This window comes from Mus caroli, unplaced genomic scaffold, assembly GCF_978045245.1.
Source record: "Mus caroli unplaced genomic scaffold, Mus_caroli_1 scaffold_12, whole genome shotgun sequence".
Classification (NCBI taxonomy): Eukaryota; Metazoa; Chordata; class Mammalia; order Rodentia; family Muridae; genus Mus; species Mus caroli.
Window position 1 is genome coordinate 67,084,596 of NW_028227267.1, and position 27,957 is coordinate 67,112,552.

The 27,957-nt window shown below is 46.7% G+C and overlaps 1 protein-coding gene across 1 annotated transcript in view; it reads left to right on the forward strand.

Annotated features, from left to right (window-relative positions):
* The window catches only part of Gfra2 (GDNF family receptor alpha 2), a 93,966-nt gene extending 82,242 nt beyond the window's left edge, over positions 1–11,724 (forward strand). Inside the window, exons 6-9 of the mRNA XM_021181643.3 lie at positions 398–538; positions 1,640–1,812; positions 9,134–9,187; positions 10,249–11,724. Of these exons, the coding sequence (XP_021037302.1) occupies positions 398–538; positions 1,640–1,812; positions 9,134–9,187; positions 10,249–10,371 (491 nt within the window). The 3' untranslated portion in view covers positions 10,372–11,724. The remainder of the gene's footprint in view (positions 1–397; positions 539–1,639; positions 1,813–9,133; positions 9,188–10,248) is intronic.
* Positions 11,725–27,957: the final 16,233 nt, after the last annotated feature.

Genomic DNA, 27,957 nt, shown 5'->3' on the forward strand with positions numbered 1-27,957 from the left:
CTTCCACTAAAGAGTGGTTGATGTTTCTGATGCTTAAGAGAAAATTGAGTTCCTTGACCAGGTTCATTTAGTTGGCAAATGCTAGCACTGAGATCCAACCCAGGATAGGAGCCTTTAACTCCTTGACTCTAGAAGAATCACTCTGCATGTTTTCAAGGTAGAAAGCAAGGAAGATTGAAGACAGGGTGGGAGCTAATGGGGTCTTTTCTGACCTTCTGATGACACAGAGTCTGGTGGTTCTCTGGGTCTTTGTCCTTTCTGTTCCTGGTGACCTCATAGTCACCAGAGGTAATTGTGTTCAGTTAGGATTGTAAGTTAGGGTGTCACAAACACAAGCTTTCGGGGGGGGGCAGGTGAACAACTTTGTCCTATTGTGCCTATGCATCATCTTTCCCAGGGTTTGATATGACACCGAACTATGTGGACTCCAACCCCACGGGCATCGTGGTGTCTCCCTGGTGCAATTGTCGTGGCAGTGGGAACATGGAAGAAGAGTGTGAGAAGTTCCTCAAGGACTTCACAGAAAACCCATGCCTCCGTAAGTCTGAGAAAACTTTCCCATGCCTCTATGTCCCTTCTGTTCCCTACCCAGCATACATTTCTGCTACCTGGGAGGAAACGTAGAGTGGTCTGCCCTGGTTGTTTTCCTCTTATTTTGTTAGGATGGCCAGTGATACATATGTGGCTTCTGCATCATATAGGGCTCCACAGACCTGAAGGTTTGAGCTCTTAGAGATTTCATACTAGAACTGTCAGTGGGCTGCCCATGACAAGTCTACCATCAGAGTCCCTAAGCCCATGGAAGGTCAATGCAGAAGGACTTTAGTTTGCTGTTCTGACAGCAGCATCCAGTTTCTCTTGGAGACTGGGTCTTCTCCTGAGGACCACAGGCACCCTCTCCATGTACTAGCTCTTACCTATTGGAACTGAGGACTTTAAAAAAAGTCATTTAACTACTGATCAAAAGGCTGCACAGAGAAGAGGTCCCAGTCAAATGCAGCCTGCCTTTGGTCTTTACAGTCTGATATCCCTTGCTGATAATTCCATCTGTACATCTCCCCTTCCCCCTTCACTTCTCTCCTTTCTTCCTTCTGTTCATCTGTCTTTTTTTCCCTTCCCTGTCTACTCAGGAATTCAGAGATAGATCCCAGTGCTTGTCATTAAAGGACATGTAGCTAGATGGAGGTAAACTGCGGAGTCACGTGTGACCCCAGCACAGATGGAAGTTGTAGGATATAGTTCTTTCTCTGTGGTGTCAGAGTTCAGACACCCATGTCCTGGAAAAGGGAGGGCTCAAGGCTTCTCAGGGGCTGTATCTCTTGAGGATAGTCGGGTCAGCTGAAATGGCAAGGAACAGCGGATGTTCTACTGTGACAGGGTCCCAGGGGTCCCTAGAAGAACATAGACTGAGGAGACTGCAGAGCAGAGAGCCTTGTCTAGCTCTCCTCTTCTATTTTTCTCATCAACTGGGAGATCATTTTAAGTCTGAAGGGAGCCTTAGCAAAGTCAAATTCTATTATCCTACCATTTCGTCTTCAGTTTCTGGGCCCTGTTGGGAGGGCAGTGGTTAGGAATAGGTTCAACCAGGCATGATGGAAGTGGGTTCTGATTTTGCTGTTTCTCTCTGTCCTCTCTCCAGGGAATGCCATTCAAGCCTTTGGCAATGGCACAGATGTGAACATGTCTCCCAAAGGTCCCACATTTTCAGCTACCCAGGCCCCTCGGGTAGAGAAAACTCCTTCACTGCCAGATGACCTCAGTGATAGCACCAGCCTGGGGACCAGTGTCATCACCACCTGCACATCTATCCAGGTGAGGGTGTGCCTCTGAAGCTTGAGAGCTGGAGCTTGGGATGGCTTAAGATCCAGAAAACATCATGGTGTCAGACATGTTATAGGAAACCATTCAACTGGGGCCACCGGAGGAACATTGAAGGTTCCTTGAGTTTAGAAGCCCAAGGGGTAGGGAGTTAGCAATGAACTTTTCTCACCTCTTTGTTAATTTAGGCATATTCTTCGATACTATGAAAACACCTGTTACCTAACAGTATTGTATCAGATATACTGGGGCACAAGAGAAATGTAGTAGTTACCATAAAGCTCCCATCTGGTAACTATCAACTAGTACACTGATAATTCTCATCTCATTGAATTCACAATGAGGTGACAACATTCCTATTCAATATTCAGGAAAATGATCCAGAGGTCTTAGGTGAGTGTACCTGTGCTGACTGTTGGCGATCTGAATTTTCAAACCTTCATCTGACTCTAAGACTTATAGTGTTCATCTGTCCATCCATCCATCCATCCATCCATCCATCCATCCATCCATGCAATGTAGCTTATAGACCCATTGCATACTAGGTCTTATATGAGCTTATAGGGAAACATTGGTGAGTGAGGTTAATACGGTTTGGGTTGTATAGTGTACTGGCTAGATTTATGTCAACTTGACCCAAACTATAGTCATCTAAGAAGAAGAAACCTCTTTTGAGAAAATGCTTCCATAAGATCAGGCTGCATAAGATCAGGAGCATTTTCTTAATTAGTGATTAATGGAGGATGGCTTAGCCCATTGTGAGTGGTACCACCCCTGGGCTGGTGGTTCTGGGTTCTTTATAAAAGCAGGCTGAGCAAGTCACGAGGAGCAAGCCAATAAGCAGTACTCTTTCATGGCTTCTGCATCAGTTCCTGCCTCCACATTCCTGGCCTGCTTGAGTTCCTGTTCCTCTCTTAGCTTGATGGACTACAATGTGGACGTTTAAGCCAAATCAACTCTTTGCTCCCCAACTTGCTTTTTGGTTATGCTGTTTCATCATAGCCATAGGAACTCAACTAAGACATACAGTCTTTATGGCTTTGATGGCCAAGCAGTGGCATCCTTCACGGTAATAGCTTATCTGCTAAAGAGAGTGACCCTAAGTAGGAGAAGTTCAGTGCTGCGGCATGAGCCCTCACCCAAGGGCTAAAAACTCCATATCTCATTATTTCTTTTTAGAAAAAAATTAATTCTTTACATATTGATCAATCAATCAATTATTGTTATCTGTAACCCTGTTTGTGTATGATGAATATACACAGGTGTACATGCCATAGCACTTATGTAAAGGTCAGAGGACAACTTTGTGGAGTAAATGCTCTTCTTCCACCACTGTGTGGATTTTTGGTGCTCTAACTCAGGTTGCTAGGCTTGCACCTGTATTGGCTCTTCCATCTTATAGACCCCCATTCATTGTCTTTTTGGGGGGGGTGTATTAGGTTGCTAAAGCATCCTTACTTATTTTTTTTCCACCTAAAACCTAGGCTTTCACCAGGCTCTAGTCTGGGGGGGGGGGGCTTGTCTTAATCCTGATTTCATTCCAGAGGAGATGATGGACAAGCTGTTTGGGAGATGATGTGAAAATGCATTGTATACTGAGGCTTGCTGCCCAAAGACAAGGATTAGGAAGCTCTGGGGCTGGGGTAGGGGTGGGAGGCTCATTAGCAGGCATTCTTTCAGGCATAGCCCCAGGGCTTGTCATCCTGGCACTCATTGACTTAAGTCACTGAACAGAATACTAGGGACAGTCATTCTAGAAGACAAAGAAGAAAATCAGGTACTTAGGAGACACCTGCACATGATCTCTCCCTAAATTTCTGCTCAGAAATGCAAGGGGGAGCACCTCTGAATCACTGATTACTATATATTTTAGGGAACCCCCTTCCACCCATGCCAGGCTGCTTTGTCCTGCCTCAGCTAAGGGCTGGCCTGGGGACTTTAATTCTTCCCATTCTACACCCATCTTATGTCCATCACTCTGCTAATGTACAATATCTTTGATCTATGACTCTATGGTGGTCTTGATGAACTTGGGAGTTCAGTAATATATGACTATAGAAAGAGTCCCTGAATGGGGGCAGAGCAGGAAGCTCAGGTTAGGGTTGGGATCCTATATATTCCAAAATACAGCTTGGACGAGGCAAGATTATATTTCCTATCTCCCTTTATCTATCTTTCCTTCCTTGGGGGAAATTCAAGGGGCCCCTAGAGATAGCAGCCTGATAAGAACCCAAGGTGTGTTTAGGGGTTAAGCCTTCATGGATCCTTTAACATTTCTTCCCCAAACGGGGGGGGGGGTGTCCTAGGGTGGGCAATAACCTGTTGGCGACCTCATGGCCACTTGGTGGTTGAGCAGGGATAGGACCTCTGGGCCTCTAGTTGCCTTCTGCTTCTTCCCTTTCAAGTCTGCTCTGCACAAAAAGTGGATGTGGGGTTGAGGTTTCTTATTCTAATTGAAGGCCTGCTGGAGGGGATGCAGGAATGTTACACAGCATAGGGAGTCCTGAGTTGGTCCTTTGTCCTATGTCTTTGATGTAGCCTCAGGTTCATTCTTAGAAACAACCCAACTCTGGCCCCCTTTATATGGCTCTCTGGCTCTGGAACTTTGAGAGCTTCTTTTATCTTCTGAGGTGGCCTCAAGCCTCGAGATCTGTCCATATTTGAACCTTGTGTGAATGTCCTTGTCTTTCCTCCCCTACTCCACTGGTCTCTGGCTGGGAGGCAGGTCAGTCTTAGATAACCAATGTCTTTGTTTCTGAAGGCTGAGGCAGGGAGGGTGCCCTATCTTGGACAACTGAAAAGAGGACTAAAGGATTGTTGTAAGACCCTCACCTGATGCCTGAAGTGGGCCTTGCAAGTATCACATTTCTGTCTTTACTCATCCTATACTCTTACATGTATGGCTATCTTCCCCAGCCCCATTGGTACTGGAGCATGGGACTGGGGAACCCATTAGCACATGTCTCCATTTGTTCAATAGAAACTCTAACTCTATAGTGAGTCCTGAGACTGAGAACTTTAATCATCCAGTTCCCTGTTCCTCAAAACAGTGGGATAGACAGGAGTCCCATTCAAAAGATTGATCTACTTGGGTTTAGGGTTGGAGGGCTTGCCTTGTGTGGCTGTGAAAGCTGGGGACGAGCCAGCAAGGGAAACCCCCTGCCAGGGCTGAAGAAATAAGATGGGCATTGAGTTCATAGTTTTCAGTAAACAAGGGTGTGGCAGGCAGAGGGAATAGCTGAGCTGCTGACTTAGGGTGTTTGCATATTGTCTCTGTGCCATAGGCAGCATTGTAGGAAGTTGTGACAGTTATTCTGGCTGCAAAGCCTAAAATGGTTGCCACTGACCCTTTACTGAAAACATTTACAGACCCATGGCTTTGAGCTCAAAGAATTATGGTTTGTCAGGACAGGAAGTTCTGTGTTGGAAGGGGTGGGTCCTGTGCACATAGAATAGGCAGAAAGTGTTGAACAGTGAGATCTTGACAAACTTGGGCCATGGGGGTATGTGGGATCTGCTCAGAGCCAAGATCACAGGAGTTAATCTGACACTGGGTGGAGATCATTTGGCAAGGGAGGGATGCAGAGAGTCAGGGAGGCCTGCTGGAAGATTCTCGTGATACACTCTTATTCACAGGCTTGAAAAGAGAGAGTGTGTAAGTGAGAGAGAAGACAAGGGTTTGAGGTGGGAGGTGGGGCCTAAAACAGGAGTAGGGGTACAGGAGAGAGCTGGCTGACTCTGTTTGCCCAGCAGGGACTCATGGGACTTCAAGACTTGGCTTTGGGAGGTATCCTGGGGACTTCCTGGGCAAAAAGGACCTCCCTGGGAGAAAGTTCTAGAAGGATGAAACTTGCACGTGTGTGACTCCTTCCCTCTGACACTGGCACCTGCTTTGTGCCCCTCCCTGACCCCCCATGCTTCTGGTGGTCTTCAGGAGTTAGCTTTTCCCACAAAGCCCCTCTGCCTCACTTTCATGTAATAAGGGTAGTTATTGAAAGTGCTATATCTGCCTGTCCTAGCAGCCTGGGCCTGTATCCTCTGGTATATCAACATCCACAGGCCCTGATCCTGCCCTATGAGAGGTTCTGAGCAGGGCAGGAGCAGGACTCAGAGCAGCCTCAGTGGACAAGTGCAATGGTGTGCTTGTGTGTGTGTGTGTGTGTGTGTGTGTGTGTGTGTGAGAGAGAGAGAGAGAGAGAGAGAGAGAGAGAGAGAGAGAGAGAGAAGAGCAGGATTGCAGGATTGGGGCTGGGAGATGGGGCCCCCTCCTGGAGTTAAGGCTCCCCAAAGACCCTTGTGTATAAGCTTATTTTTCTGATTCTCTATAAGCCCTTTGAGGCAGAGATGATATTCTCTTTTAATTGTCTTTATTTATTTTACCTGTATGCATCCATGCCATGTCACAAATGTAGACATCAGAGAACAACTTGTAAGAGTCAGTTCTCTCTTTCTACTGTGGGGTTCGGGGGATCAAACTGAGGTTATTAGACTTTGTGGCAAGCACCCTTACCTGCTGAAGCATCTCGTCAGCCGTGGGGCTGAGATCCTTAAGAAGAGAAGGGAGCAGCCACATCCAGTTAGGGAGGGAGACAGTGAATCTGAGCCTCTGTGTTCTGGTGTTAGGTAATAGAGCTTCTATCTCTCTGCTCCTCCCCACCCATGTGCCACTTTTAGAAAAGCCAGGCTGGGACCCTCCCCACTGCTGTTTTGTGTGACTAGAAATGGGTAATTGAGCCTTGGGTTAGCTGTTGGAGGCCACTGCAGCCACTTGCTCTCTACTGTTTTCTGGAATCAGGAAGGTAGAGGTTTTCTAGCCTTCTGCCTCCAGCATTGTCATTGTGTGGAGAGGGTAGAGGCGTTCTTGGAGAGAGCAAGATGCTGCTCTGAGCTACCCATTGCTAAGTGACTCCAGACTGCAGGCTTATTTGGTTGCACCTGCTGTCCTTAAGGCTCCTTCCCTGTCACTTGGGCACTTGGCTCTTGGGTTCTGCTTCTGGGTACAAAACTCCTTTGTTCCGCTTCATGCTTTGTGCTACAAACAGGCACTCTTGTGATCTGCGGGGCACCCACGCGTGCCTCACTTATGTCACATGCACACCACCATAGATTAGTGAGATGTGTACACATGTCTAGGTCATTTTATAGCTGGCAAAACTGGACTCAGTAAATGTGTTTTGGGCTATGAGCAATCAAGTCTTGAGCTCAAGGTTCTGTCTTCTTGGGTCCCTGTGCACTCTTCTGTTTCAGACTACCCTGGACCAAGGACTTAGGTCCTGAAGTGTAGACAATGAATGGGACTAGGCAGGTAGAGGGGTCTAGAGCTAAGTCTTATAGCACATTGGGCAGTGTGGGCAGATCTTTCAGGTAATCCTCACTTCATGGGTGTGGCCTCTCACAACGCTGGCGTCTACTGTCCTAAGTTTTGAATGATTTTTCTCTTTGTTTGGGGTAATTTGTTAGGCCTTGGTTACTCTGGGGAAGGATATAGGCTTAGGTCAGGGGCCCTAGAAAGCATGCATGTTTAAATCCTATCTCTTCATCTCTGGAAAGCTGGAGAACAGGGTTCTGGCTTGAGGCTTGGGAACATTCTTGCCTTTTCTTTGTGGCTTGGTCTTGGTGTAGAATCCTGTATGGCCACCAGTGTTCAAGTCTAAGAGCCTGTGTGGGCTACTGGAGCATCTGTCTAGTCACAGTGTTGTGACCGTGCCACCTTCAGTAATTGTTTAGTTGAGTTGTTCTCTCAGATTTCATTTTTCTTAAAGTAATAGACCATTTTAAAACAATGTTATGTGTAATTCTAAAATACATTAATGAAACAAATATGGGATGCCTTTCTTTAGTTGGAATAAGACAAGGACTTCGAATCCCTTGAGGCTGGCTGACTCGGATTTATATGGGTTCCATATTTAGTAAACATTGAAAGGAGGGAGAGGACACAGGACTGCCAGGGAACCCTTGAAGGTAGGCTAGGCTTGTCACACCTGGTAATTAAAGTAGAAAGTGATGCGGGGTGCAAGTGAATTCCTGGTGGTACACCAAAAGGGCAGATGTGATATGGTAAGGATTAGAGTAGGGGAAGGTGCCAGTTGGGTGACTGTGAAGACTGTACATGGCCTTGGAGATGAGATGACATGTTCTCCCTGCAGTGGCTGCCCAGAGCTTGGCTAACATGGCATTGGCCTTGAAGAGGAGAAGCTCATCTTTGGGGATTCAAGGGCCTAGAGCTCAGAGACCTCTAAAGAGAACAGCAGTTGGTGGCTTGACTAAACCCGATCTCACCTGGGGAGCCTGCTACTGTGATCTTAAGCAGGCTTTTCCTGGGTCTAGTTACCCTTGGTTCTCCAGTCTGGTTTATCACCACACTTTCTTGGCTTGGGTTTAAGTGACAGCTGGGGCTGCACTCGATTGACCAGATGCCCAGAGTGATCAGTTGCCTATGGTGTCCAAGGGATTATTGATAATTCTGGCCAACAACAGTGACTTCTGCATAATTTCCTGGGCTTCCTAGGACCTTCTAGTGTCCAGAGTGTCCCCACACTGTGAGAACCAAGATTTTTGAAGCCAAAAGGATGCTCCATGTCCTCAGTTTGTTCTCTTGGGTCTCTCTCTCTCAGTGTTGGTAACAGAGAACTGTTGATTGGGCATCTACTTTAGTCCTGCTGCCAAGTCGTTAGGTCAAGGTAGAGAATTTTGGAGCATTACCAAACCTGCTTTTCTTCTCGTCCCTCCCCTCATCTGCATATTGCCCAGGTGTACACATCTGTTTGGGGTGGAAATGACGAAGCACAGTTGCCAGATCCCTAACATTAGTGACAGGCATCACTAATCAATCATAGCTCTTTTCCCTCCTGAACTCAGCTGAGGGCTCATAATCTTTTCCACCACAGCTCTTCAGCAGCCATGGCAAGTGACGAGCTGGCCTCCGGCAGCCAGTTTTTCTCTGTGGCATTTATTCATATGCACTTGCATGCACTTAATAAAACATTTGCTGAGTCGCTGTTAGGAGCCGAACACTGCTTTGTGCAAGGCAAAGGCATGCTTTCTGTCTTTGGGCAGCAGTGAGTAGTGTCAGAGATGTGGATGGATGACCACAGCATCCTACAAACAGGAGATTGAAGTTTTCTCCAGGAACCCATAGGAGCCAGGATAAAAATATGGAGTGTTTCAGAGTGAGTGGGGTGCTTTGTGCTGCATGGGACCCAGTCATTGCCATCTGGTATGAACCCTGTGCTTAAGGGTGCCAGCAGTAAATGACAACACTGGATAAAACCTGGACCCAAACAGCCTGCTAATTTGTCCTGCTTTCTTTCCTTAGGAGCAAGGGCTGAAGTCCAACAACTCCAAAGAGTTAAGCATGTGTTTCACAGAGGTGAGTAGGGGCACAAGGGTGGGGGCGATGGTGGTGGTGGTGGTGGTGGATGGGTACTTGAAGCTGGCCCAGAGGAACTGTTATTTAGAGGAACTTTGAACTTAGAGCCCTTGGGTCAGCTGAACTTCTGACCCCACTCAGGCCCAAATGAGAACTCACTCTTCTGAGGTGGTGTGGGTGTCTCCTTGTGGGTAACAAGTAGCTACTCTAAACTGTCCCCCAACCCCAGTTTCCTCCAAGACAAATGGGTTGAGAACTTGCTTAACCCTAGTTCTGTGATGGTTATAGGGCGTAGAAGTAGAGAAAGACCCAGACACTTGAAGGAGCCCCTTGCCCAGGGTATAGGAGTGACTCATAGGCCAGGATAACTTAGGTGAGAGAATGGTGGTACAAGATTCTGCAGGAGGGTGAGGGAGAAGCTGTCAGATGTGCAGGGTAGGGGAATTGTGGAGGAAGAGCATCCTAGCAATCAGGAGCAGGGTGAAGGTGACCTTCTCCTCCTCTGTCAACAGTCAGGCCCTTATGGACTGGACCTTGAAGGGCCTGATTATCTCTCTGGAATCTTTTTTGTTCATTTGCAGATTTTGAAATGCAGTTTTATCTTATGGTCCTTTACTGGTGCATTGAACTCACTTTGTTCCCAAGGCTAGCCTTGAACTTATGATTTTCCTATCCCCATTTCCTGAATGCTGAGATTACAAGCCACCAAGCCTATTTTCTTATTTTTCCCTTGGGCACACACCCCTATCCCCAATGTGTGTGTGTGTGTGTGTGTGTGTGTGTGTGTGTGTATGTACCAGTCCATTTACTGAGATGGCTGCCCATTGCTTTAAGGCTTAGAAGAGATAGAATCCAACAATTGCTCCTGTCTTGCCCAGTTCCCCATAGATACAGCTCTGTCCTCTGAGTGCCAAGGAGAAGCAAGGGAGGGTCTCTGTGTGGCTAGAGAGGCAGGCTCAGAGCAGTTTTCTGGTGTGTCTTTTTCTTTGTTTGTCCACAGCCCTACTGACAGGTTTCTGTTTTCTTTGTATGTGTCTCCTCCTCTGCTTGCCATGGATCAGCTCACGACAAATATCAGCCCAGGGAGTAAAAAGGTGATCAAACTTTACTCAGGCTCCTGCAGAGCCAGACTGTCGACTGCCTTGACTGCCCTCCCACTCCTGATGCTGACCTTGGCCTTGTAGGCCTTTGGAACCCAGCACGAAAGTTCTTCAAGCAACCCAGATACGAACTCCCGCCTGACAAAATGGAAACACACACACACACACAACACACACTGAAAGACATATTCTCTCTCTTTCTCTCTCTCTGTCTCTGTCTCTCTCTCTGTCTCTGTCTCTCTCTCTGTCTCTGTCTCTGTCTCTGTCTCTGTCTCTCTCTCTCTCTCTCTCACACACACACACACACACACGCACACACACTCCCCTTGCAAAAACACTTTTTTCCCCCTACATTGCCTCTGAACCTTTCTCCTCCCAAATTTCTTCTCTGGAGAAGTTTTTCTAAACCAAACAGACAAGCAGGCGGGTAGTCAGAAGCCTGCCCAGAGGTCCCCTACAAGGGACATCCAGCACCGAGGGCTCAAGGCTCTTGAGAGACTTTTTTCTCTTCACTGGTGTTTTCTCTCTGGACCAGATGAGACCCTGCTGTGGAAGGAACTTTGCTGTGCCTGGTGTGGACTGGGGAAAGGACAATTGCGGCTGCCCACTCTGGGGATCTGCCCAAGGGTTTGCAGAGAGTCTCGGTCAGCAAGGAAGCAGGGCTAGCCACAAGGACCTTGTCACCTCTTCCTCTTGGCTTCAAAGATGGAAACGGTTTGCTGCCATCCCTAGCCCTTATGGGGCCTAGTGGATCTGAGTCTGGGGTAGGAACCCCCAGGGCTGCTCCAGGCCAAGGTGCCTGTAGCATGGTGGGGTTGGGAGCTGTTATGGGAGGAAGCTTCTTTGGGGAACAAGCAAGCCTTGGTTGGGTACCAGCTCCAAGATGCTCCTTCCTCCTTCATGCCAGGAATCTTTAAGTCAAAAAGAGATGATCCTCTGTTGGCTTTTTTTGTTTGTTTGTTTTTGAATTTTTTTGTGGGTCCATTTGGCGGGTCTCTCTTGGGGAGAAGGGCTGTTGAGCGGGGATGGGGATACCCTAGCTGGACGTGTGTACAGAACACTCTGATGGGCTCCCAAGCTTGCCCCTTCTCTCTTCTCCTTGTTTCTGCTTTCTCTCTCCTCATTTCTGAGACATTCATGCACTGTCTGTACATACTGGATCTCTTTTCTCAACATATGTGTATATCCATATCCATATATCCTGTGATTTTTCTTTCATTTTTTAAAAAAGAAACAAAACTATGGAAATAATACCCTACAGATGAGCGAAAATGTATTATTGTAAAGTTTATTTTTTTTAATAATGTTGTCTATGATGGGAAGAAAGGTACCAGGACCCCTGAGCTCTGGTCCAGTTGGGCTGATGGGGCTGTGGCCGGGGACTCCCGATTGCATTCACTCTTAACCAAGCTCCAATAAACGTACTAGGAAGCGAGTTGCCCCGTGCTTCACTCCCGTGTGACTTTGCCTGTGCTTTGTTCTTGGCCCAGCACCACCTACTGAACACTTACCTGAGGGTCTTGCTCAGCTGGGGAAATGTTTTATTATATGTGTATGTGTGTGCTGGCATGTGTGTATGCACTGGTGTGTCTGGCCCACATGTCAGGGTGTTAATGGTGGATGGAACTCACATAAGAGATTTCTTTTGCTTGGTGGGTCTGAGGTCCGTGGTTGTATTGAGTCTGTGGGGTCTCACCCTCCCAGTCAACACTGATGTTTGTGGCTGGGTGATTGGAAGAGAGTAGAAATAGATGTGGGGTGGGAGAATTGAGGGAGACCCTGACATCAGTCTTGAGTTATGTGTCTATTTTTAAGAAGCCTGGGTGGTCCTGTCTACTTTATATATAATGGAGTGGTGTCTCTTTAGGATTTCTGGTCTAACCTGAAGTGTGTGACTGGAACTTTAATTCTTGAATCTTACCACAGAAAGATAATTCTTAGTGTTTGGGGATTGGGGTACAAAAGAGCAAGCAGGTTCCCCCACTTTTTTCTATCCCCTTTGTCCATCTTTTTCCATTTGCCATATGGATCCTAGTTGGATACTGGGATTCTGTGTGTGTGTGTGTGTGTGTGTGCTCAGTAAGATGGACACAGAAAGTCTAGTCTATGTCTTCAGGGTTGCCTGTGATCCTGCCTTGTCACCCTGTTGGGTGACATCATTTTTCAGTTTCTCAGTCCTGGTTCTGCTCAAGTGACTCTTATTGATTGTACCCATGTTAGTAACATCTGTTCCCAATAGTGACACTGGTATGTTATGCTCCAGTTTCAGCCTGGAGGAAGGACAATGGGCCAACCAGCCCTCATCCCAGCCACCTCTGCCTTACTATGATGGCCAGTTGAGACTACATGGTTCTTGTAAACAGCAAAGACTAAAAAGGTTTACAAGGGATCTCTTGAAGGCTCTGGAAGATGGGGGCTCACAAAATTATAAGGTGATCCAAAGAAGGTTGGAGCAGAAAGCAGAGAACATCTAAAGAATGCTGGAGCCTGGGCACTGAGATAGAGGCTGGGACCAGGAGCAGGCAGAAGGACCCAGAGGGCAATTTTAAGTTGCTTTGAGGTTATCTGGTGTCCTAGATCCCTGGGTGCTTACCCCAGTCACCAGACATTATGACATTAGCTTCCTTAGCTACTGGTTCCTGAACACTCTTCATCCAGAGAATGCGTCTGTCAGCAAGGTTACTGCAGCTCATGTTCTCTATGCCAAGACCATGGCAAATCTGAAGCAGCAGCTCAATGCTTCCCTGATTGCTGGGGAAACATCTGTCATGGATGGTTATACTCAGATGAGAGCCTGGACCTCAGCTTTCTGTTGGCTCTGGACTCATCAGGCCTCCGTCCTTGCAGTACCAGACTAGGCTGAAGGTCTAAGAAGCCTGCAGTGGGGGTTTCAGGAGGTCTGTGTTCATGTGCTCAGTGTTCTAGGCATCATGGAGCAAGGCTGCTTGCCTTATTCTGACCTTGTGGTGATCTTCACAGCCAGATCTCTACCTTATGTTGAAACTAGTCACAGGGGAATTGTTTTCATTCCCAAGTCCCCAAACCCTGCCTTTGCAAGGAAAAATAGAACAGGTTTCCCAGGGATGGGCTCAAACATGATTTTACTGTTGCTTCCTAGAAACAAGCTTTGCACATGATATTCAGGCTATGATGTGTCCAAAAGAACCTCCTGATACTGGTAAGCCAGGGTGGTGGCCTTATGTCATCACCAGGATCCCACTAAGAGTCCCCTGGTTTGCTTCAGCTGCCCAGTGCCATGCCTGCTGATCCCTGGCAATTGCTATGCCACTTGCTATAGTCTGACTTTATTCCAAAGCTGCTTCTTTGTGTGTGTGCATGTGTGTGTATGCATGTATGTATCTTGGTTTTTAGCTATGGACTGCCAAATGTCCAAACGAGGTAGATTTTCCTTTCCTTCCAGAAGAGCAAAGTTTCAGGGTTGCCTCCTGGCTGGAGAAATTCTTGGTCCAGAATTTTTCAATTTGTCGAGTGGATTTAAGTCAAGCCCTACCAAGTGGGCTAGGATGCCAGGGGATCAAACCACACACTCCATGTTAATACAAGTAAATGTATTCATGGGCTGTTTTCCACTCTTATGAGTCTCCATGGGGGTTGGTGTTTATCTTCTAAAAATGATTAAAATTTTAAGGAAAGAGTCAAAGCCATTTGGAACGAAAAGTGACAAATAAGACAGATGGTATTCATTGTGGTAGGTGAAAAGTTGCCTTCTAGTCACTTATGGGAAATCTTGTCATCTTGTTCAACCTTGGTAGCCTCACCTACAAAGTGCTATTAGACAAGCACCCGGGTTGTACTTCCCGACTCTAAATGAGCTCTGAAAGAAAGAAAGACACAGAAATGGGAAGCAATGGAGAAGCCAGCGCTCAGGTTGACATTAAGCTATCAGTTTTCTGACCAGTGTGTCTACCACTCCTTAGACACACTTCCAATATTCTGGACATGGACAGCATGACCAGTTTACTGAGGAATGGCTTATTATTTTTTTCTGAGACAGGGTTTCTCTGTGTAGCCCTGGCTGTCCTGGAACTTACTCTGTAGACCAGGCTGGCCTCAAACTTGGACATCTACCTTCGTCTACCTCCCAAGTGCTGAAATAAAGGCATGTGCCACCGCCACCCGATGGCTTGAAACTTTTAAATGTTGATCAGAAAACCCAGTCATGCTACGTTGAGCATCTCCTACAAATAAATACACAGAGCTTTGCAATCTTCTTAATAAAGACATTAGCAAGGGGCGATGCTCATTAGAGAGATGGCTCACTGGTATAATGGTAGCCATGCACACATAAGAACCTGAGTTTGGATCCCCAGCACCCACATTAACTGTTTGTGATGGTGTTAATCAGTAACACAGTGTTGCGGTTAAGGAGACAGGTGGGTTCCTAGGGCTTGCTGGTCGGCCGCTTTGACCAATCAGTAAGTCGCTAAGGATAGTGAGAGACTTGGTCTGAAAAGATAAGATGGAAAGTGATCAAAGAAGACCCCACATTGACCTATGACCTCCACACACTTGCATACACATGTGCATGTACACATGTGCACATGTGAACAGACACACACACACATACTACCTACATATACATATAACAAAACACAAGCTGTGCAGAACATCAACTCAAGAGAATGTTGTTTACCATATCCTGTTTTTAAGGCAAACTAAGGTTCTATGCTGTGTCTTCCATGGCAGGAAAAGACACTCTGGCATTTTGAAAGGATCATAATAGGATTATTGAAAACAAAACCCAACACAACGAGGAGGTTTTGAAATATGCATATCTGAGATTTTACAAATGCTCATGTATTCCTGGGCAAGATGCTATTTTGGAACTGTGGAAACTTATCCCTCCATCCATCAGGACTCAGGCAGGTTGATGCTGTGTCCCTGTTATATATACTGAATTAGAGATGTTTCTACCATGTCTCAGATATTGAAGATGAGTGGCAGGACTCAGGCTCAAATTCAGTGGCTAGCACCAGAAGTGTGCTCCAACTGTCCCACCAGGCAGCCAGCTTGAATTGAATCACTGTATAGATGACCTGCTCATACTGGCCCATAGCTTCCTAGCTAGGGACAGTCATTTCAAGGGGCTTGTTGCTGCATCCTTCTCTCCCTTTCCATCATCCTCATCATTTGCATAGCTATGGGTACCAGGTCATCAGAAGACAGGGCTGAGTGTACCTTAAGGAGCCTGCAGGGCAATGGGGAGGGAGTTCTACAGACATCATAAAACCAAGCATGATGTATACTTGAAAGAAAAGAGAAGGGGGAGGTGGCTTCTACTCAGTAGCAAAGGACCTTGGCTTGAGGCCTTTGGGGGTGAGAGTGGAGATAGGTAATTCACATCAGTATCACCATCTCAGATTTCCTGGAATAGATTAATGGCCTTGATGGGAAATGTATTTTGTGAGAAGATAGACCCTTTAGGAAAGAAATTGATGGACTGAAATCCTGCTTTCTTGACCTTAGATTGTTCATGTCTTGAGGGCTGATGCTTAAGAGGAGAGAGACTGAATTTGAGACTAGAGAGATGTGCTTTGAATTTTAAATCTGCCACCAACCAACTAGGATATCATGTCCCACATCCTTGATTTGACTCATCTAGGAAATCATGATATCAAGCTGGCTTTCTAGAAATGGTCAGGATTGCTAGGGATACTCTGTGTGCCTGGCATATAATGGCCTCTATGTCATGCACTATCTCATCTGGGAGCCAATATCATGGACCTCTCTGATTCCCTCAGAATCTACCTTGATGTCTAGGCTCATTGCTTGAGATCACCTTTGGAGCCTCTCCCCTTTCTCTCTCTCTCCTTTCTTTCTTTCTTTCTTTCTTTCTTTCTTTCTTTCTTTCTTTCTTTCTTTCTTTCTTTCTTTCCCTCCCTTCCTCCTTTCTTTCCCTCCCTCCCTCCCTCCCTCCCTCCCTCCCTCCCTCCCTCCCTCCCTCCCTCCCTTCCTTCCTTCCTTCCTTCCTTCCTTCCTTCCTTCCTTCCTACATACTAAGAAGCTTTTTATGATTTCCCTGGAATAGACAGGGACATGACTGTCATTATGCTCCAGGGAACTGCTCTTGGAAGCCTTGCCAACTGGAGTTGGGAGGGCAAGGAGAGTGGGGAAAGCAGAGAACAGAGAGCAGACATGCTTGTGTTATTTGTAAATTACAGTTGATTTGATCTGAGAGTCACTAGGGACAGTGGCTACAGAGCATCCAAATGTCACATTCTCTTGAGTCCTTTGATTGGCTGGTCCTTCTCCAAGCATGAAGGCAGAGGGCGTACTGCCTGGGCAAGTGTACCAGCTTAGAACTGAGAACAGGAAGCATCGATTAGAACAGAAATGAGCTACTGGGAAAGTCAGTGCCTACTGGAGGCTGACTGCCATGTGGTACCTCATTGGGCCTAAGGCAAGAACAGAGAAGTCTTTACAAGACTGTGGGCTTTCAGGAGCTTCTGAAAGGAGGGAGCCCTGGGCTTTTAAATCTGGCTTCTTGGGGTTTGTTTGTGTGCCCTTTCCCAAGTCTGGCAAGAAGGGAAGGCCTAAATACATCAAAATATCAAAGGATATTTTGTCCTTTGGGAATCTAGGATGCTCTAGATTCAATCTTGTATCAAATCTTGGTATCTATTGGCTGGTGACATTAGCTTAGCCAGTGAGCTTTTGGGTCCCTTAATAGTTTCTTTAGATTGTGATAAATAAGTTAATTTTTACACTTTATTTTATTTATTTATTTTTGCACTGGGGATTGAATCTAGGGACTAATGCATTATAGGCAGTTATATTTAACTAAAATTATTTTGAACCAGGTTAGGGACTCACTAAATCGCCTAGGTTGACCCTGAACTTTCTATCCACCTCATATTCCCAAGGGGTTGGGGTTACTGGTTCACACCACCAAGCTTGACTAGCATTTTTTTTTCTATGTTGGGCCAGAAAGGAAATATAACAGACTCTGTGGGCCATGCTATCTTGTCTGCTTTGCTGCTGTAGCCCAACAGCTGTCACAGGCACGGTATCAAAACCAGACTAGGCTATGTGCCAATAAAACTTTATTTACAAAAACAGACACAGGCTCCCTTTGGCCCATGGGCTGTAGTTTGCCCATTCTATCTCAATACATTCTCAGAGTGCAAGCTCTAAATGCAAAGCAGCTGGAACATCACTCCCTGGTGGCAAGTAGTGAACAACCAATGGGACTGACATAAGCCTGGGACTGGGGTGGAGGAAGAGAGGTGGTGGGTCAGCTAGCATGGGAAGGGATGTGAATTCACTGGTTTGCTGGTAATGGAGAAAGCAAGGTGCTGTAGTGGGGCAAGGGATGCAAGTGAAAGAATAGGCACATGGGGGCTGGCTGAGCACAGCCCTGTGAGGTTGTGCCCCTATCTTGGAACATTGGTCCATCAGTGTGAATGGGGCTAAGATCCAGCCACACTCAACTCATCCATCTGTGCACCTGCTCTGGGCCTCATGATAGCAAGCCCATTATTTCCCAGTTGGCACAGAGGCTTCTGTGTGTGCTGGCATAGGAATGGCTGCCTCCAGCAAGAACAGCTGCCAGTTAGGGACTGGAGGGGAGAAGATGGTCAGAGATGCTTGGGTATGTCTGCAAGGCTCTCAGCAAGTCACCCCCTGCACCCCACCTTCCTGGTCTGCAAAAGGAGAGGGCAGAGGGTACGCGTGTTTACCAGGTTTCTTCCACAATAGGGCTCTGAATCTATGCTGCCAGCTGCTGAACTCATTGGTCTACTACAGAACGACTTGCAAGGAGACAGAATTCATCTTTTTTTTTTCAGTAAACAGTGACATTCCGCTTGGCTGTGTCAATTTTTATTCCATGAGTCTTGAGCTCTGGACGGCTGTCCCAGTATTCACTGTAGGTATAGGTGACAAATTGTGTACTTCCTAGATGACTTCTCCCTCCTCCTTAAAGATGGCTTTGTCTAAGGAGGCTGATGCTGGTGTCTCATGGAGCGGAGATCCACCAGAGGCTGCTGAGGCTTCTTTACCTGGGGGAGTACACACTTGCGTGTGTACCTTGGCTTGTAAACTTCCTAATAGTCAGAGGTCACAAAGTCTCCAGGCTGTGGCCCACTCAGACAGAGAATAATCAAGCCCCTGACACATCTCTGTGGGCAGCAGTTTGCACAACCCCGGAGGTGGATCTGAGTGTGACTCAAGGCATTGGAGCACCTGCCACCCAAGGGAGGCTTCCAGGAAAACACTCCTTTGCTTTGTCTTCAGCCTTCCTTCTCCTTGCTCACAATCCACAGGAGGCTGACAATGAAAGACCTGCTTTCACCTCCGTTCTGTCTGAAAGCCCACATCCAGCCTGGTTGGCTGAACAGATCTCGTGGGATGACACCTGCTGGCTCCATCCATCCTTCACGTTTATCCACCAAGAAAGATGAAAGGGCTTTTTGAGAGACCCAGTGACCTGAAATTACTCACAATTCTCATTTTGTTAGGAAGCTGGCTGATGGCGTCACCACTGCAGCAAGGGATCAAGGTGCAGCCCTGCCTCTGGGAAGTGTGTATAGCATCCAGGCACTTGACGAACTGATGCTCTCTTTGCAATGGAGGCTTGACCTTTTTGGCAGTTTGAAGTGGTCCAGGGATATTGTTTGATTATAACAGTGATGACACCTTATTTAGCTTCTTAAACTTACCTTTTTGCATCTTACTGTGTGGGTCTGGGGCAGAGACAGTAAATGCCCAGGCAATCCAAGGAGTGTTTGTACACAGCCACCCTCTTTAGAAGGTCTTGTTACAAATGGAAAGTTGGGTACAGTGAGCCCTGTGAACTTGTGCCTCTTTGGGTCTTAGCTGGCAGGTCAGTAAGTCCATATCCCTTAGGTATGGGGGTTGCACCTTGTGATGGGCCCCACCTAGAGAGCCACACAGCATTTGCACCCAAGCTAAAAGCTGGGGCAAAACTTCACAGATTTAACTTGAATTAATTGGAAAGTTTTAAGGGAGGCTCACTTAAAGAATAAAATGATCTCTGATGGGAGAGCGAACCTTTACAGCCTACCATGAAGCCCTCTTTGCTCTGGCTCCGGTGTGACCTTGCTGACCTCTTTGCCAGCTGCCTTCCCTGTACACTCTGCTCCAACCATTGCTGTCTCTGTACTGGTTCCTGCACAAGCTGGGGATGTCACCTCCTGGCCTTTGCTGTGGCTATGCCATTCAGGTAGTATATTCTTCATGACAGTGACCCCCTCCCCCTCACTTCCTGCAGCTACTCACTCAATGTCAGCTACTTAAGAGGCCTTGTCTGTCCAGGATACCTCTCTCATTTCTCCTTTTCAGGACTTCCTATTCCTAATTCTTCTCCTGAGTACTAACCACCTTTTGACAGACCTTGTATGCACACGTGTTTACATGCAGACATGCACTACTTAATGACAGGGGTTATGCTCTAAGATATGCATTGAGAGGCCATTTATTTGTGTGAATGTCACCAAATGCTGACACTAACTCTACACAGTCTGGGTTACTGGTGATCATGACCTCTTGGCACAATCAAGAGGTGCACTTAATTGGTTGCTGAGGGAGGCTGTTGCTGAAGCAACAGGGCATGCTGATTCATAGTCAACCATTTGTTTATCAGAGGGATAGACTCTAAACTAGCAATAAAAGGACAGCAGACACATAAGGCAGGAACAGTTGTTTAGTCTTATTTATCAAATGTTATGTACTGTGCACAATTGTATGCTTTGCATTTTTATGTGGGTTTGTTTATATATCAACCTCAGACAGGAGCAGTGCACTGCCCTCTGGCATCATGACAGCTGTTATGAATAGGAGGCAGGACTTCCCCAGCTCAGTGGAGTCTCATGGTACCTTTATTACCACATATGTAGTTCTATCATCGACTAAGATCACCAAGCAGTGTATGACTTCTCTCTCTCTCTCTCTCTCTCTCTCTCTCTCTCTCTCTCTCTCTCTCTCTCTCTCTCTCTCTCTCTCTCCCTTCTTGCACTAGAATGTAAGTTCCAAGAGGTCATTCTTAATTTTTCTTTTCAAGATTCATGCTTAGCTCCTGGAACTGGAGCTCTAAGGAGAGAGAGGTTTCTGCTACTATTTGACCAACTGAAAGAAGGTTGATACAGACTGGCAGGGAATTCCAGCACAGGGCTCAGGTAGCATGTTGAGAGGACCAAGGATTCTGAACTAGCCCTTTCCTTATACCTGACACCAGTCCAGAGCTTTTGTCTCACTGCAGGCTAACACCAGGGCTAACCTAAGACTCTGGAGCTAATTTATATTTTCTCTTGCCCTGGAAAATAGCTTTGTCTTGTAGGTAGCTGCAGGAAACCATGCAGTCTCATAGAAAATGATTAATGTGCTTAGGAAGCTTTTCTTGTACATAGGACAAGATGAAAGTTTAAGTCTTGCCAGCAAAGCCCCATAAGTATAGACTCAGGATAGGAACAAGATTGGAGCAGACCCTCCAGGGTGAGAGGATGGTCTTGGATAGATGTTTAGGCAAGATCTGCTGAGTTCTGCTGCCAAGAGTCCACATTCCTATCAGGCTCTCAGACACCCTAATCCTTTATCCCATCCCTCTGCCTTAGCCTCCCCTTCCTACTAAAAGAACAAACTAACAACATCACGTTCCAGGCCAAAGGCCTTGTGTCCCTGTGCACTCTGATTTCTTGAATTTATTTGTGTGCCTGCCCTGAATCACAGCCGCTTTACTCAGTAAATATACTGGGAGCTTAGTGATGCGCCTGGGCCTACAAGGGTTAAGTTGCCAGTTGGGGAAGAAGGAAGTTGGGTTTTATTTACTGATGACAACAGGAGGGAAAACCCACATCTTGCTCTGTCAGGGTGTGTGATTGAGGAAGGCCATCACAGAGGGCTGAGGTGCTTGTTAGAAATCACCAGGCCATTATAACAGATCAACAGCTGCCTCTTGAAATGGAAAGGAAATAGACGAGATCTCCGGAGGATGATCAAAATGAAGGATTTCAATGTGCCCGGTGAACAAACAAAACTTCATAAATAGATTTCCTCGGGTGAACAGTGTCCTTATGATAATGATGGCTCCTGACAGTTGATAATGGGACATACAGGTATCATTTTGGAGCCAAGGGTTGGGAATCAGAGGCAAAGGGGCAAAACATTAGCTGAAGGAAATCTGGGGCTTCTTTCTATGTGTTGGAGACAAAGGAGAAGAGAGCAAGCTCTAGGTTGGTAGCCTCCTGTATTCATTAACAGCTCTGTTCTTGAATGTGTTCAGTGTGTGTATGACACCATGTTGTCCCCTACCCAGGGAGGAGGATTCTAAAGGTATTGCCTCCTACAGGATGAAAGGTGTCCAGGTTACCACAGGGTTTTGTTTAGTTTTGTTTTCAGCCTCTTGCACATTGAGTGTGCACTGAGGGAAGAGAGAGGGGTTGTGTGTTTACCAGTGTGAATGTACATACACAAAGTCAAAAGGCTTTTGGTGGCAACTCTTAGAGAGTGGGTAGAATCCTTTGCAGCTCTCTGAACCAAAGCTTGAGTTCCTTTGGGGAAAGTTGACTGGCTAACAGGCTGGGGAATGACTAGCTCATAGAACCCAGACCTGCTCTACCGGGCCCAGCTGTTGGTAGCCTGAGGTGACCATGATGACCACGATAGGATTTGGCAGAGGTTGGGAGAAGCCACTTTGAAGATTGATGCTGCTGGATGTATATTTGTCTTCCTGCTTCTGGGACAGTAGAGAACCTGCTGGTCTGGGCCATCTCTCTTGATAGCCTCTGCAGTTAGTGGAGAATTTTGCTAAGTCTCTTGTTGGCTTTAAAACAATATCCTTAACTGCTTGACCATGAACTTGGAGAGAAATCAAAGGGAGAATGGCTGGAAAGTCAGAAGCATCTTGAGGGGGGATCCTAACCACCTCCCTACTCCTGCAGCTTCAAGTGTCCTCCTGTGCATTGCAGATACCTTCTAATAAAACACAGACCGGACTGGAGACTCTGCATCCCTTCAGATAGGGTCCAGGATGTGCCTATGTATCCTTTGGGGGCATTCTCGGTATGGCCCTCAGCTGTTTGGATGCGGTCATGTCTTTGAGTCGGGGATAGGCATAGGTCCTAACAAGTTCCCTAGAGAAGCAGCATTTGTAGAAATCGTAGGAGCCATCACTCCTTCAAGACAAAGCCTGCTGAGAGAGATATCTTCCAGGAGCTCAAGAAATCGAGGTCCTGGTCACTGAGCTTTTGGCTGCCTCAGTTTCCTCCTTTGTCAAATAAGTGGTTTGGGACAAAGAGTTCCAGGAAAATTGGAATGCATGGCAGGGATGAGAGCTGAGGTTGGTCAGCTCACCACATAGACCAACTCGGTTTTTAAGTGACCTGAAGGTCTCAATTTGTTACTCGTGACATGAACTTTGAAGAGCTAGGATGTAAATGAGCTAATATATGTGCAGTACCTGCTGCAGGGCATGCTGCATAGCAGGCTCTTAAAACATAACTTCCCTTCTGATTTCGTTTGGCATTTTAATCTTTCACTGCCACTCCTCTGTTCTTCTGTTCAGTTGCTGAGTTAAGTCCAACCATTGGGAAGCCAAGCAGGGATGTATTAACTGAACTCCCTCCATGAGTGTGTGCTTGCAAATATCCCAGCTCCCACTCATGGTCCTGTTGGGAGATGTTGTAGATCATGGCCATTCCTTGGGAAGCCACATTGCATGAAAACTCATTCTGCAGGACACTTTCTCTTCCAGGTAGTGTCCCGTCAATTCTGATGTATGTGATGGTCCGCTTAGCATGGGAAAAGCTGTCATATTTGATGTGCTTCCCTTTGGACCAGACTGTGCTTCCCTTGTGTGTGTTGATGCGGGAAACTCAAATTAAACTTTGGTTCTAGACCTATAATGCCCCACCCAACCTCTCTTCACACATCCTTCTAGCTACATCCTCTGATTCCCCAGGGCTGAGGGAGGTTTGCTTCAGTGCCCTTGGATGACCCAGGCTCACCTCTAAACTGAACACTACTAGGCTGATAGCTTTATTTTCTGTCCACCAACACAAAGAACTCTCTGTCTCTGTTGTTCTCTCTCTCTCTCTCTCTCTCTCTCTCTCTCTCTCTCTCTCTCTCTCTCCTCTCTCTCTCTCTCTCTCCTCTCTCTCTCTCTCTCTGTATCTCTCTGCCACACACACACACACACACACACACACACACACACACACACCCCTTTAGGTTCCTCCAGGCTAGGGATTGTGTTTTCCACCTTATGACACCCATCATAAAACATGAAGTATCTGAAACTTGTGACATGCTCAAGACGTGCTTGTTGCATCAAGAGATGTCTGAGTGAACAGAGTTAAAGAATGCATTTAGTTCAGCTTTCCCATACAGTTCTCCGTTCCTTTTTCATCTGTGGGTTTTGATCTTTTATAATAAGTGTAGTGCCCAGCATGATGGGGTATGTCTGCTATTCTAGCACTTACATGATAGGGCAGGAGGATCAAGAGCCCATTCTGGACTATGAAGCTACAGGTGCTTACCTTCTATTATAAACACAACTTTAAAACTGTTAGGAGTTATTCAGGGAGGATGGTTCATCTTGTCAACTTGGCAGGATTTAGAATCGTCTAAGGAAGAAAACCTGTGGGGATTTACGAACAGGCCAACTTTCAAGGCATTGGTTTGTTTGTAAGGCTGGGTCCGGAAGTCAAAGACTTCAACAGGCAGGAGTGGAAATTCCACAGGGAATTCTGAATGTGGATAGCCCCATCCAGTGGCCTGGGAAGCCGGGCAGTGGTGGCACATGCCTTTAATCCCAGCACTTGGGAGGCAGAGGCAGAGGCAAAGGCAGACGGATCTCTGAGTTCGAGGCCAGCCTGGTCTACAGAAAACCCTGTCTCAAAAAAAAAAAAAAAAAAAAAAAAGAATGAATCAATAGGAGAAAGTGACTGTAGTGCTGGAACGTACTGGTGTGCACGGATTGCAGATTCAGAATGACCACTCACACCCCTGACACCATGTCCTCCCCACTGTGATGGACTGTACCTTCCTAGGAACAGAAATAAACCATCCTCCTTACCTCCTTATTTTACTTTTGTCAGACATCTTTGCATAGTAATAAGAAATGTTACTAATACCATACGGTTGTGGTGGTCTACAGAAAGAGGTAACTATGTATCTTGTGCAAAACCTTCTTGGCAGCTTCCAGCCAGCAAGTCAATGGGGCTCAGTCCACTTACGGATATTTATTAGATATCGATTGATAAGATATCAATAATGATATTTTCCTCAGGTAGAAGATGATGCAAAAACAAGAGAGTAGAAGACAGAGTACTTGGGCGTTAGGAAGTTCTCAGCGATTCTTTACGATGGAACAGGATGTCTCTATCAGAGAGGTGCCCTGGGATTCCCAGCGCCCTGATGTAAATGTCAGCTCCCTGGAGTCAGGCTGCTCCTTGTATGCAACCTTTGGCATCTGGTTTTCAGATTATAGAAGAAACAGTGCTGGCAAGGAGTCTTCCTTACTGACGTGGAGAGTAGAGCCGTGATAGCAGCCATGACATGACGGGTCTGACTTTGACTCCCTTAGTGTGTGAGGTGCTGAGCTGACACAGCTGGTCTTAAACTCAGGCCCCCTGGCTTTAGACAAGCATGTTTCTCCTCCTTTGTGTTGCCAGCCCTGTCTACCAGCAGAAACCCTCATCCAGCACATGGAGCCTGGCTTGGTCCTCACAGTAGCGGCTTCTGATCCTACCCAGAAGCAGCAAAGGCAATGGTGGGAAGCAAACCAGGTCTGGAGAGTGGATGGACTAATGAGCCATATGCAGCTCTGCTTTCAAAACGCACTTTCCTGTCTGATCTCATCTCATCCTTACAGGGATGATGTGAGACTGACTGGGCAGCTGTTTGCAGCTGGATTTTATGAGAGAAGCTTGAGAGTCAGAAAGGTTAAATACTAGGATGGAGGTGGGTTTTTTTCCCCTCCATATAGTCAGTGGTGGAGCTGGGACAAGAACTGTAGCCTGGGGCCTGGTCAGTGCTCTCTACCCTGTGTCTGGAGGAACGGTGCAAAGGGTTATTCAGAGCAGGCGGCGCCTCTCTGCTGCTTGCTTTTAAGATGGTTTGTGTCTGACCCCAACTGGTCCTGCCCACAGGAGCTGAAAGGGCCTTGCTTTCTTCTGGTGAAGGCACCTTTGCCCTTGGCTGGCATGATCTGATGGCTCCAGGGGAAAACTAGGGGTCAACTTTGAAGGCTTTGGTTTGTTTGCAAGGCTGCGTTCAAAGTCAGAGACTCCAACAAGGCAGGGGCAGAAAGACTGTATTAGTGATGCAGAGAGGAAAGACTGAAGCCTGAGCGGGTCCACACACACACACACACACACACACACACACACACACACACGCCTCCCCTCTCTCCCAAGTCCACCCTGGCCATAGGCACCGATGGCATTTATCAGCCTTCAAATTGTGACTCTCAGTATAAAATTAAACCCATACTCAAGAGCTTTTAAAGCACAGCCTATTTATTCAGCGTCTCTTTATGAAGCACTCACCAGTTTATTATCCAGCAGTAACTCACTCCACATGCAGAGAGCTGGCCACCCACCCTTCCTAGTTAGGAGGAAGGCATCATCTTTTGCTGCATCCATGCAGCAAGTTTCGGTCTCCTGGAGCTCTGGGACAGAGAAGGTCTGGAAGATGGTCCTGAGTTCGGGAGGCAGGTGGGCACACAGAATGCTGTGGGTGACCTGCCTGCCACCCCTCCTCAGACCTTGATGGCCAACTTCTTCCTGGTCCTTTGGGACTCCCTATTGGCCTGAGATACGGGGAGATATTTATTCAGAGTCTTTTATCCACACTCACAGACTGGCTTTTCCTTCTCACCTATCCAGAGAATAGAGTGGCACAGAGACGCACCTCTCAGAAGAGTCCTGAACCCTGACTTTTTTCCTTTGGGTTAGGCAGTCGTCTGACATGACACTTTCTAATTTCATATAATCCAGGGAGCAAAATTCTTGCCTGATTCTTGGCCTAACACAGGAACTCTGCCGAGTTCTCCTTCTAGACGACAGAGCCGGGGCCCGAGGGGCTGCTTCTTCCTCTTCTTCTGGGGAGCAGTTGTGCTAATTACCCGCCGCCTCACTTACATAACCAGGTCTTTGTCAGCAGTTTTCCGGTGGGACCTTATGTGAAGTTGGGGTTTGCTGTTCAGCAAGCATTTCTGATGAATGCTCTGGAAAGTTCTTGGCGCTCTGTGATGGTGTTTCTTCCCTGCGGGGTTTCCGGGGCTGCCGGGTGCTCACACTGCAGAACCTTTGTGATGTCCTCAGACTCTCTGTGAGCAGGCACCTGCTGGAAAGGGGGAGGGGTGGTGCACCAGGAAATCCCGAGTCTGCAGCAGCAGGAACTCTGCACATCTGGCTTGGGCCACAGCTGGAGAGGGGATGATATGTTGTTGGAAAGGAGCAGAGTACAGCACTAAGTACCTACCTGCCCTATCTGTAGCAAATGTCCCTGACACCTGAGCCCAGTCGCATATCTTTTTGTTGAACATAATGCTCAAGCTTGGAACTCTATTAACTGAACTATCATTAGTGGCAGTGATAGCAGTAGCTATTAATTCAGTGCTTTTCAGGCACCAGATAGCAGGCCAGGCATTTAACATGTGTTCCCTTATTTAATCGTATAAATAGCGCGGAGGGTGTTTTAGTATTATATGAATTGTATAGGCATGGAAACTGAGGCTGAAACATGTTTAATATCATCAGATAACTTTTCATGGGGAGATGGGGACAGCAATCTATTCACCTTGAATAGGGCACATAGAAGAGAATAAAGAAATGATTCGATCCAAGTCTAGTATGGTGAATGATTGGGTTTAATTGGGATTACTTACAGGAACATGGGCAATTTAAGGGATGCTACATCACCCAAGAAGAATTGATTTCCCTACTCAGCAATTATTCGTCAACTGTATGTTGGAGGATATAGGGCTGTGTGCACTGTCTCATGAGCTGTCCTCTCTGTTTTCTTGGTAGAAGGTTAGTGAGCCTGATCTTGTGAGGATCCCATGCAAATAACCATCATTGTTTTGCTTTTAAGTCAGCAATGGGCATGGCATGGAGAGAGAACAGAGTTCCACAGAAAACACTATGTCCAAGGTCACTTAGTTGTATTAATGTACACGCTGGAAGGAAGAGATTCACAACCAGGGCCTTTTCCTCATCTGTTTGATTGCTTGTTTATATATTGTATATCTCCTACATGCCACGATTAGAATACAAATGAAGCCTGTGTCAGAGAAGCTCTGAGTTTAATGGAGAAGACCTCCTTTGATGAAGGTAATGCAGATAGAATACAAAGAGATGGACCCAGTCCACAGCTCTGGGTGCTCCAATGAGGTGCTCCAATTAGGGTCCATCAGAGAACCAAGCAACAGGAAGCACAGAAATGGGAATTTATTATAGGGAATTTATTCACATGACCATGGGGTCTAAATCTCATGGTCTGCCATCTGGTAGCTGGACCACCAGAAAAGCCAGTGTTGTAATCTTAGTTCATGCCCAAAGGCTTGAAATCCACGAGCATTTGGTATGTCTGAGCTCATAACCAGAAAATCCTTGATGGTCCCGTTCCAGACATTCAGTAGTAGAGTGCACTCTACCTTCCTCTACCTTTCTAGCCTTTAGAGTCCTC